The sequence below is a fragment of the Hyaena hyaena genome, unplaced genomic scaffold, assembly GCF_003009895.1.
Source record: "Hyaena hyaena isolate Hyena2069 unplaced genomic scaffold, ASM300989v1 scaffold_1247, whole genome shotgun sequence".
Lineage (NCBI taxonomy): Eukaryota > Metazoa > Chordata > Mammalia > Carnivora > Hyaenidae > Hyaena > Hyaena hyaena.
The window spans coordinates 67,938-78,741 of NW_024081875.1; the positions used below are offsets into that span (position 1 = coordinate 67,938).

The 10,804-nt window shown below is 36.7% G+C and overlaps 1 protein-coding gene across 1 annotated transcript; it reads left to right on the top strand.

Moving 5' to 3' along the window:
- Positions 1 to 9,199: 9,199 nt before the first annotated feature.
- LOC120224738 (olfactory receptor 1C1-like) lies at positions 9,200 to 10,138 on the top strand. Its single transcript, XM_039222989.1, has one exon. The coding sequence runs from the start codon at positions 9,200 to 9,202 to the stop codon at positions 10,136 to 10,138; it is 939 nt and encodes a 312-aa protein (XP_039078920.1).
- The last annotated feature ends 666 nt before the right edge of the window (positions 10,139 to 10,804 follow it).

Here is a 10,804-nt window from a genome sequence, read left to right on the forward strand (position 1 = left end):
CAGTGAACAACAACACGCAAAGACACAAACAAATCAAACAGATAAAAAAAGAGGACAGTCTAAAAGCATAAAATCAGAAATCCCAGCTACAAATAAAGAGCAGGGTGGAGGTAGAGCTGATGGAAGAGCATATACAAAGAAAGGAATGACAGGGGGAGGGAGTAAGAGAAAATGAACATTGATCAGGCAGAGAGAGTAAAAGCCTTAATCCAGAGAGAGAAAATGAATAATATGGTAGGAGGCAAGGAGAAAGAAATGAAAATCATGTTACGCAGAGAAAGTATATAACCTTATTATTCCAGAGAAAGAGAGAAAGGAAGGTAAAGTAGGGGGTGTAGAACATGCATCAGGAAGATGGATTAAATATGTCTGTTTAAACAAAACTATAATGAGAATAATCAGCCCAGATGAGGGGGAAATAAGAAAGAGACAAAGGAGGGGCGCCTGGGTGGCTTAGTCGGTTAAGCGTCCGACTTTCGCTTAGGTCATGATCTAGCAGTTCGTGGGTTTGAGCCCCGCGTCGGGCTCTGTGTTGACTGCCAGCTCAGAGCCTGGAGCCTATGTCGGAATCTGTGTCTCCCTCTCTCTCTGACCCTCCCCTGCTCAAGCTCTCTCTCCTAGAAATAAATAAAACATTTTAAAAAATTAAAAAAAAAAGAAAGAGACAAAGGAGAATATATCTGAATAGCAAGAATTGATCTAGAGTTAATCATGGCAATGCAGCAGTGCTGGTGTTGGGGGAAGGGCCGTCTGTTTCTGTAGCATCCCAGCTCCAGCAGCTCCCCAGTACTATACCATGGTTTGGTGTACGCTGGTCTCGCCTCCACTGTGGGTCCCATGGGTGAATCCCTGAGGCCCGCCTTGGTGGTTGTGTAGAGAAAAATGGCAGTCCCCTAGTCCCTTCTCCTTCAACCAAGTGTCCCAAATCACTTCTTTGGATCCGTTCTCATTGTGCCACAGGTGCAACCAAGGTGGGCCAAAGTACTCCACGCCCAACCATATTCCAAGCTCTCACTCCATGTGCATTAATGATGCTGCCCGAAATGTACTCTTGTGAACCTGGCACTTGAGATCAGGGGATCGGTTCCTCCTGATGCCAACTGGGTTCCTGGGGTACCTGCTGATCCAGAGGAAACTTCTTTTGTCCTCCGATGTGGGGGATAGAATGGGATCCCTCTCCATCCTGGGCTGAAGTTTTTCTTTTGTCCAGATACAGTCCTACATTTCCCCAGCCACTCTTTCTCTTTGTCTCTCTTCAGAAGCAGCTTCCTCCCCTCCACACTTTGTGTCCCAGCTTGTTTTTATCTTCCCATTTGGACTCACACACATATGAGGATGTCTTCCTAGTAGACTCCATCTCCTTTCCTCCCCAGACTCTTGGGATTCAGAGTCCTTTGGTTTCAGTCCTTCTTTGTTTGACAGATGCAGGCAGGAAGTTCGGAGCCTCCTATCTCTCTACCATGTTAGCCCAGTCTGAGAAAAGTGAATTTTATTTATTTTAATTTAAACTCAAATAGTTGTCCTACAATGTAGTCTTGGTGTCAGGAGTAGAACTCAATGATTAATCTCTTATGTATGACACCCAGTGCTCATCACAGGTGCCCTCCTTAATATCCATCACCCATTTAACACATCCCCCATCCTTCTTCCATCTAGCAACTCTCACTTTGTTGTCTGTACTTAGGAATTTCTTATGGTTTTCCTCCCTCTGTTATCTTATTTTTCTTTTCCTTCGCCTATGTTCATTTGTTGAATTTCTCAAATTCCACATATGAGTGAAATCACATGATATAAATATGATTATAAAGTGCTTTAATATTAAAGAACATAGAGGTGGGGAGATTCATTTATGAACAGGAAATGATCCAGTGAACTCAAAAAGGAATTTGGCTTTTTAAATAAGTCTCAAAACATGAGAGGGATGTGCCAATAAAACACTATGGATATCAAAACAAAGTAGTATAAAAAAATTAAAACAACACAGAACTCATTTTATGCTTAATACATACCCATGATATAGGATGGTATAGAAATCTTAATAAATTGAAAATAATTATTTAATTAAAATGAGTGTCTGTGTGCTCCTGTAAAATAATCTAGCATTTCCAGCTTATATTTTATATTTTCTGGGATCCATAAGTGCTATTATATTTTTCATGAAACATAATCTTGGAGACGAGATTGGAGTTTGTATTAGAAGTTATTGCAATATGCTTCTTATAGAACAATGTAAAATCTTACTATAAAGTAGACCTTTTGTATATTCAACTGGGGAGGTGGGGTACAAGCTTAAATGAAAGCTTTTTCTCAGTTTCAGATATTCCACATAGATTTTTTTTATTTGATTTGGTTTAGTTTGGTTTTAAGGTAGACAGCACAAGGGACAGTGGCAGAGGAAGAGAGAGAGAGAGAGAATCTTAAGCAGACTTTTGTGCTCAGCACAGAGCCCAATGATGGTATCATGACCTGAACTGAAATCAAGAATCAGACACTCAACCTACTGAGCCACCCAGAGACCACACACATAGTTTTTAAAATTTAAATTCATTTTGAAATACTTTTAAATTGATGTTATTTAATATTATCAATTAAAATAAAATTTAATCCAAGTATTACCCCGAATAAGTCTGCATTAATTATTTCTATTAAAACATATTTCATTCAACAAGCCCTCTCCCATTCTTTTATACTCAGCATCATTTCTTCCCTTGATTAATGTTTTGTCTTCCCTTCCTTCCTTTCCCAACTACCAATGTCTTGATTAGTTCATCTAAGTCAGAATTCTGCCCTCAATCATAGCGTTTCCTCTACCTACCAGCCACTTGCATTCTCATAAACCAACAGTTTTGTACTTCACTACCTTAAACAATTCTATATTTGTATATGTGAAGTTCCATCATGATGTGTTGGATTGTTAATATAAAATATTATTATATGATAATATATTCAATACATGTTTAATATATTATAATACAACATATTACAGTATGTGCTTGTTATTCCAACATCCTTATTGCATGGCCTGAGACACAATTATTTTTAGAATTCCCTACAAACATGGGTTTGGTGTTTTGCAGACATGTCCTTGACCTATCCAGTTTATAATTATAATTCCTCACTACTAGATCCAGAACACAATTCCAATATCCTCTGCCCCTGACAAACACACACGTGCGTGCACGCACGCACACACACACACTCACACTCACACATACATCTACTAGATGGAGATAATATGACACTAATGTTTACTCTGGACACCACATTGTTAACACAGTCAACATACCATTTTTTCTTAGATATAAGAAAGGAAAATTGTATTTTGTATTTCAGAGGCTTGAAGATATTTTATCTTTTCAAAATAGCCAGGTATTATGTGGAGGGTTTTATAAGGTTCAACATACACTAATGACCCGTACATGCAAACACAGCCCACATTCAGTTATCCCATTCTGACATAGCTTCTCTGAGTACTGTTTTCTATTTTCTGTTTTCTCAATCCATTAATAGTAATGTCTAGGAATGCCTGGGACATTCAGCTGAGATCATACTACTTGTGGAAAGCTCCCACAGATATTTCCCAAACTGGAGCCAATAGTCCTTGTGATTCTTACAAGGATTGTAAGACATGCTTCAAAAACAACCATCAGGGAGCTTTGAAAAAAACAAGACTTGTTACAAGTCCTGGAGGGCACACAGCATACCTGGGGTTCCACAACTAGGTAATAGTACAAACACACACACACACACACACACACACACACACACACACACGCACGCACACACACACGCCAAGGAGGAGAAAATAATGATGCAAAATGAGAATTGATTTAGGGAACTCAATGACTTGATCAAACATAATGACATCCAAATTATAGGAATCATAGAAAAATAAGAGAGAGGAAAGGGGCAGAAAATTTATTTGAAGAGACAATAGCTGAAAACTTCCCTAATTTTAGAAATTAAATATATTTCCAAGTCGAGGAGACACAGAGAACACCCAAGAGAATGAACAAAAGCAGACCAAATCAAGGCACATTGTACTTAAAATGACAAAATATAGTGATGAAGAAAAAAAATTTTTTTGAAAGCAGCAAGATAAAATACATCATTATCTTATAAGGGAAAATGCATAAAGCTAGCAAATTTTTCAACAGGAAGTGTGCAGTTCTTACAGATATAAGACATTTGCTTTTTTCTTTTGTTTTTCTTTTTTTTTGAAATATATTTTTATTTATTTCTAGGAGAGAGAGAGACAGCGTGAGCAGGGGAGGGTCAGAGAGAGAGGGAGACACAGACTCTGAAATAGGATCCAGGCTCTGAGCTGGCAGTCAGCACAGAGCCCGACGCGGGGCTCGAACCCACAAACCACGAGATCATGACCTAAGCGAAAGTCAGACGCCTAACCGACTAAGCCACCCAGGCACCCCCCTTTTTTTTTTTTCAAGTACATATGGGTCTTTATTACAAGCTTCAGCAAGGGCTCACCCATTTACCGGTGCACTCTACCGGTGCAGGAGAGTCATGATATATTCAAAGTGCTGGAAACATTCTAGAAACAAGAATAAAGTATCCAGCAAGGACATGACATATATTATATTAATTATATTATATTTATTATATTATATTATATTATATTATATTATATTATATTATATTATATTATTTATATTATATTATAAATTATATTATATGTAATATATAATATAAGGACAGACAAAGAATTCCCCAGATGAACAATAGCTAAGGGAGTTTGTGATCATTAAACCAGTTCTGCAACATATAATAAAAGGGATTCTTTTAGTGGAACGGAGAGACCAAAAGTCTCTCAGTATAAAGGTACGAAACACAAAAACAAAAAATGAGAATATTTCTATACACACCCAGAAAAAATCAGTCAATGAACTGATAAAAATCGGATACAAAATATAATAATGTACCTAAAATAAGGAGAGGAGAGGAGAAAAGAATGGATTCAAATTTAAATGGCTATCAATTTAATAGAGACTATATGTAGAAGGCATTATATACAAACCTAATGGTAACCATGTATCGAAAACCACTAATAATATGGAAAGAATAAAGAGAAAGAAATCCAAATATACCAGTAAAGTAAATAAGCAAAACACGAAACAGAGAAAGACCAGAAAGGATGAGAGAAAATCTTTAGAAACAATTTGAGAACAAATAATAAACTAGCAATAAATACATATTTATCAATAATTACTTTAAACGTAAATGAGCTAAATGATTCAATCAAAAGGCAAAGGATTAAAGAACAAATTAGGGGGAAAAAAGACCCATCTATACTGTGCCTACAAAAGACTCATTTTAGACCTAAAGACACCTGCAGATTGAAAGTGAGAAGATGGAGAAACATTTGCCATCCAAATGGAAGCCAAAAGATAGATGGAGTGGTTGGGACACCTAGGTAGTTCAGTTGCTTAAGCATCCAACATCAGCTCAGATCATTACTCACAGTTTGATTTCGAGCCCCACATCAGTCTCTGTGCTGACAATGCAGAACCTGCTTCAGATCCTCTGTTTCCCTCTCTCTCTGCCCTTCCCCCATCTTTGTAAAAAATAAAGGAGGTTTAGTAGGAACTTACTGGAGGACCATGGGGGATAAGAAGGGAGGAAATAGTGGGGGAGGGGGGGAGGCAAGCTATGAGAGACTCTTGAATGCTGAGAACAAACTGAGGGCTAATGGGGGTGGGGAGGAGGGGGAGGGGGTGATGGGCATGGAGGAGGCACTTGTGGGGATGAGTACTGGGTGTTTTATGGAAACCAACTTGACAATAAACTATTAGAAATAATAAAAAATAAAAATAAAATGAATCTTTCACAGACAAAAAAATAAGCATAAAAAATAGCTAGAGTGGCAACACTTATATAAGAAAACAAAAACCTAGATTTGAAACAAAAACAGTAACCAAAAAAAATGAAGAAGGGACTATAAAATTGTAAACAGGACAATCTATCAAGAAGATGTAATAATTGTAAATATGTGTGCATCCAACACTTCTAGAAACACCCAAATACATAAAACAGTTCATAACAAATATAAACTAACTAGTAGTAATAGAATAATAGTGGGGAACTTTAACACTCCACTTACATCAATGTACAGATTTCTAAACAGACCAAAGAAACAATTTTTTTCTTTTGTTAAAAAAATAATGTTTTATTCATTTTTTTAATAGAGACAGCATGAGCAGGGGAGGGTCAGAGAGAGAGGGAGACACAGAATCTGAAGCAGGCTCCAGGCTCTGAGCAAGCTGTCAGCACTGAGCCCGACGCGGGGCTCGAACCCACGAACCGTGAGATAGTGACCTGAGCCAAAGTCGGATGCTTAATCGACTGAGCCACCCAAACACCCCAGGAAATATTTTTTTCAAATGATACACTCAAAGAAGTGTAGTTAACAAATATATTCAGAGCACTCCATCCTAAAACAGCATAATATACATTGTTTTCAAATGCACATGAGACATTTTCCAGAATAGAGTATATTAGAACACAAAACACGTTTCAACAAATTCAAAAATATCAAAGTCATACCATGCATCTTATCTGACCACAATGGTATGAAACTGGAAGTGAACCTCAAGAAAAATTCTGGAAATACCACAAAAACATAATGATTAAATAATATGCTACTAAATAATGAATGGGCAAACAAGTAATCAAATGAGAATTTTTAAAAAGTACATGGAAACAAAATGAATACATAGTAGTCCAAAACATTTGGGGTGAAGCAAAAGTGGTGTTAAGTGGGAAGTGTATAGCAATATAGGCCTACCCCAAGAAGCAAGAAAAATCTCAATTAAATAACCTAACCTTACACCAGAACTAGAAAAAGAAAAACAAAACCTAAAATCAGTAGAGGGGAAGAAATAATAAAGATTTAATCAGAAGTAAATGATACAGAAGAGAATCTGGGTGGCTCAGTCAGTTAACCATCTGACTTTGGCTTGTAATTTATGGGTTCAAGCCTTGCATTAGGGCTCTGTATTGACATTTCAGAGCCTGGAGCCTGCTTCAGATTCTGTGTCTCCCTCTCTCTCTGTCCCTACCACACTTGTTCTCTGTCTCTCTCTCCCAAAAATAAACATTAAAATAGTTTTAAAAATGAAATAAATGATATAGAAACTTATAAAAACATAGTACATACACATCAAAGAAACAAGGAGATGCTTCTTTGAAATAAAATCAATAAAATTTATAAATCTCTAGCCAGACTTATGAAGAAAAAAAATGAAAAAAATTTTCAAATTAAAAAATCACAAGAGAGGAAAGGTAACAAAGAACACCACAGAAATACAATTATAAGTGAATACTGCGGAAAATTATACGCAACCAATTTGACAACCTGAAAGAAATGGATAAATTTCTATAAACATAAACTACCCAAACTGAAACATAAATAGAAAATTTGAACAGACCAATAACCGGTAAATAAATTGAATCAGTAATCAAAAAACTGAACAATGAAAAGTCGATGGTCAAATGGCTTTACAGGTGAATTCTAGGAAACATTTAAAAAATAACTAATACCAATTATTGTCAAAATATTCCAAAATAATAGAAGAAAAAGAAAAACTTACAAATTGTTCCCTGAGGCCAACATTACTGTAATAAAGACACCATTTAAAAAAAGAGAACTACAGACCAATGTCCCTGTGAGCATAGACACAAAAATTCTAAGCAAAATACTAGCAAACCAAATTCAATAATACATTTTAAAAATTCACCATCAAGTGAAATTTATTCCTGGATTGCAGTATTTGAAAATCAATCAACGTGATACAGCACATCAATAACAGGAAGGATAAGATCCATATGATCATTTCAATAAATGTCAAAAAAACAAAACAAAGTAAAACAAACAACAAATGAAAGCCCCTCCAAAGGCTTTCAGTTTATGTGGTTTACCATTATCTATTTTTATGATATTAAAGTTAAAACATATATTTTTAAAATAAGGGAGAAACCAACTCACAAAAAGATGGAATTCATTAGAAGATGAATTGGGGGCACCTGGGTTGCTCAGTCAGTTGAACTTCCAACTTTAGCTCAGTTCATGATCTCAGGGTTAGCGAGTTTGAGCCCATCATCAGGCTCTGTGCTGACAGCTCAGAGCCCAGAGCCTGCTTTGGATTCTGTGTCTCCCTCTCTCAAAAATAAATATTTAAAAAAAGATGAATGTAGAATGTTGTATAGTCTCCAGTGTGATGACCTCAAGGGAGAAAGTGGTGCCCTGGTTCAAGACCTGTCCCCTTGATTTATATAAATAGATTTTAACAAGTAAATACTCCCACTGTGTTACTCTATAATTCTCTTTAGAGAGAAACATATTTATTATATCTCATTACTCTCTCCTTTTCACCCTTGACTAGGATTCTAAATGAATCCTCAGGTAGGATATATATAGTGGAGAGGAAAATTGTTGACTGACAAAGTTCTCAAGGAAGAAGGTATGTACTGATATATACTGATAGTTTTTTAAAGACTTTTGCAGGGGTGCCTGAGTGGTTCAGTTGGTTTAAGTGTCTAAATTTTTATTTTGGCTCAGGTTAAAATCAAGCCCTGTTTTGGGCTTTGTGCTGACAGCCTGGAGCCTGCTTAGGATTCTTTCTCTCCCTCTCTCTCTGCCCCTCCCCCGCTTGCATACTCTGTCTCTCAAAATAAATAAATAAACATTTAAAAAAAAGAAGTTATGGGGCACCTGGGTGGCTCAGTCGGTTAAGCGTCCGATTTCAGCTCTGGTCATGGTCTCACGGTTCGTGGGTTTGAGCCCCGCGTCGGGCTCTTTGCTGACAGCTAGCTAAGAGCCTGCAGCCTGCTTCGGACTCTGTGACTCACTCTCTGACCCTCCCCTGCTCACGCTGTCTCCATCTCTCTCTCAAAAAGAAATAAATCATTTTAAAAAAAGGTAGTTATTATTCAGATTTTTTTAAATTTTTATTTGGGTGAAGAAACTATTCTTTCTTGAGAAAAGTTTAGATTGTTATACCCAACATACCAATGTGAATATATACACAATATAATAAACACAAGATACAATTGACAAAAAAAAAGGAATTTGGATGGTACTTTATTACACACACAAGCACACACTCACACACATGTTTTTGAGATAGTTGATATTTCTGGTCTCTACAATTTAATATTTTCCTTTCCTAGATTTGTTCGGAAGATGGAAACAGGAAATCTAACAGTTATCAAGGAATTTGTCCTTCTGGGACTTTCTGGATTAGCAGAGCAGCAACAATTCCTATCTGTGTTACTCCTCTGTATGTATTTAATCACTATATCAGGCAACATGCTCATCATCTTGGTTGTTGGCTTTGCCTGTCACCTCCACTTACCCATGTATTTCTTCCTTAGTAACTTGGCCTTTGTTGACATCTGTTTTACCTCCACTACTATCCCCCAAATGATAGTGAACATCTTGACTGATACACAGACAATCTCTTTTGTAGGATGTCTCAGCCAGCTTTTCTTCTTCATTTCTTTTGTGAATATGGACAGCCTTCTTCTGTGTGTGATGGCATATGATAGGTATGTGGCAATTTGCCGCCCTTTACATTATACTGCCATTATGAATCTTCATTTTTGTGTGCAGCTAGTGGCTGGGCTCTGGATTGTGACTTATCTCCATGCCCTTTTACACGCTCTCTTAATGTCACATCTATACTTCTGTGCTTCCAATATCCACCATTTCTTCTGTGATCTCAACCCTCTCCTGGAGCTCTCTTGCTCTGATATATCCCTAAACGTGATGGTTATTTTTACAGTGGGAGGTCTACTTGCTCTCACTCCATTTATCTGCATCCTTATTTCTTATGGACTGATCTTCTCCACGATCCTGAGGATTACATCTACTCAGGGGAAACAGAGAGCTTTCTCCACCTGTTGCTGCCACCTGTCAGTGGTGGTGTTGTTCTATGGCACAGCCTGTGCTGTCTATTTTAGCCCCTCCTCTTCTTTTATCCCTGAGAGTAACACCCTATTAGCCATCATGTATACAGTGGTGACTCCAATGCTAAATCCTTTCATCTACAGTCTAAGGAACAGCGATATGAAGAGAGCACTTCAGAAAATGCTTTGTAAGAGTGTACACTTTCAGCAGTGATCATGAGTACCCAATGGCTGAATTAAGCATGGTAATATGATAATAAAACTGCATTCATGGGTGATCATAGTAACAGTAATAAAAGCAATTAACAGTCAATAAATGTCTCTGTCATACTGGAAATGATGATACGTGTTTTATATATATTATCACATTTAATCCTCAGAGTAAATAAATTAGATAAAATTATAAATCCATCTTTCAGATATGGAAAGTGAATTTTAGAAAAGTTACATAATGTGTGTATTGCCACAATCTCTGACTCCAGTACAAATATATTATTGTGAAAAATGTTAGTCTCTGTGATTATTTTCCCGAATATTATAGACTAAGATAAATGGTTCTGAATTTCAGATTTATGATTCCAAATTTAAATGGTCACATGGACGCAAATGGACACAAATACTAGCTTCACAGTAGAGTGGAATGGTTCGGCCCTTACATTCCTAATTTATACTGCAAAGTGAAGAATGCACATTCACATTAGTACTAAATAAGTGAACAAATAAATAGATAGATATGTGAATGAATAAATAGATAGATAGATAGATAGATAGATAGATAGATAGATAGATAGTTGGTGACATGATTTGTAACCTGTAGTTTTACCTAATAATAAGAATAGTTGTTTCATATTTGTGTAGTAAAATATTACCTCAACCCTTT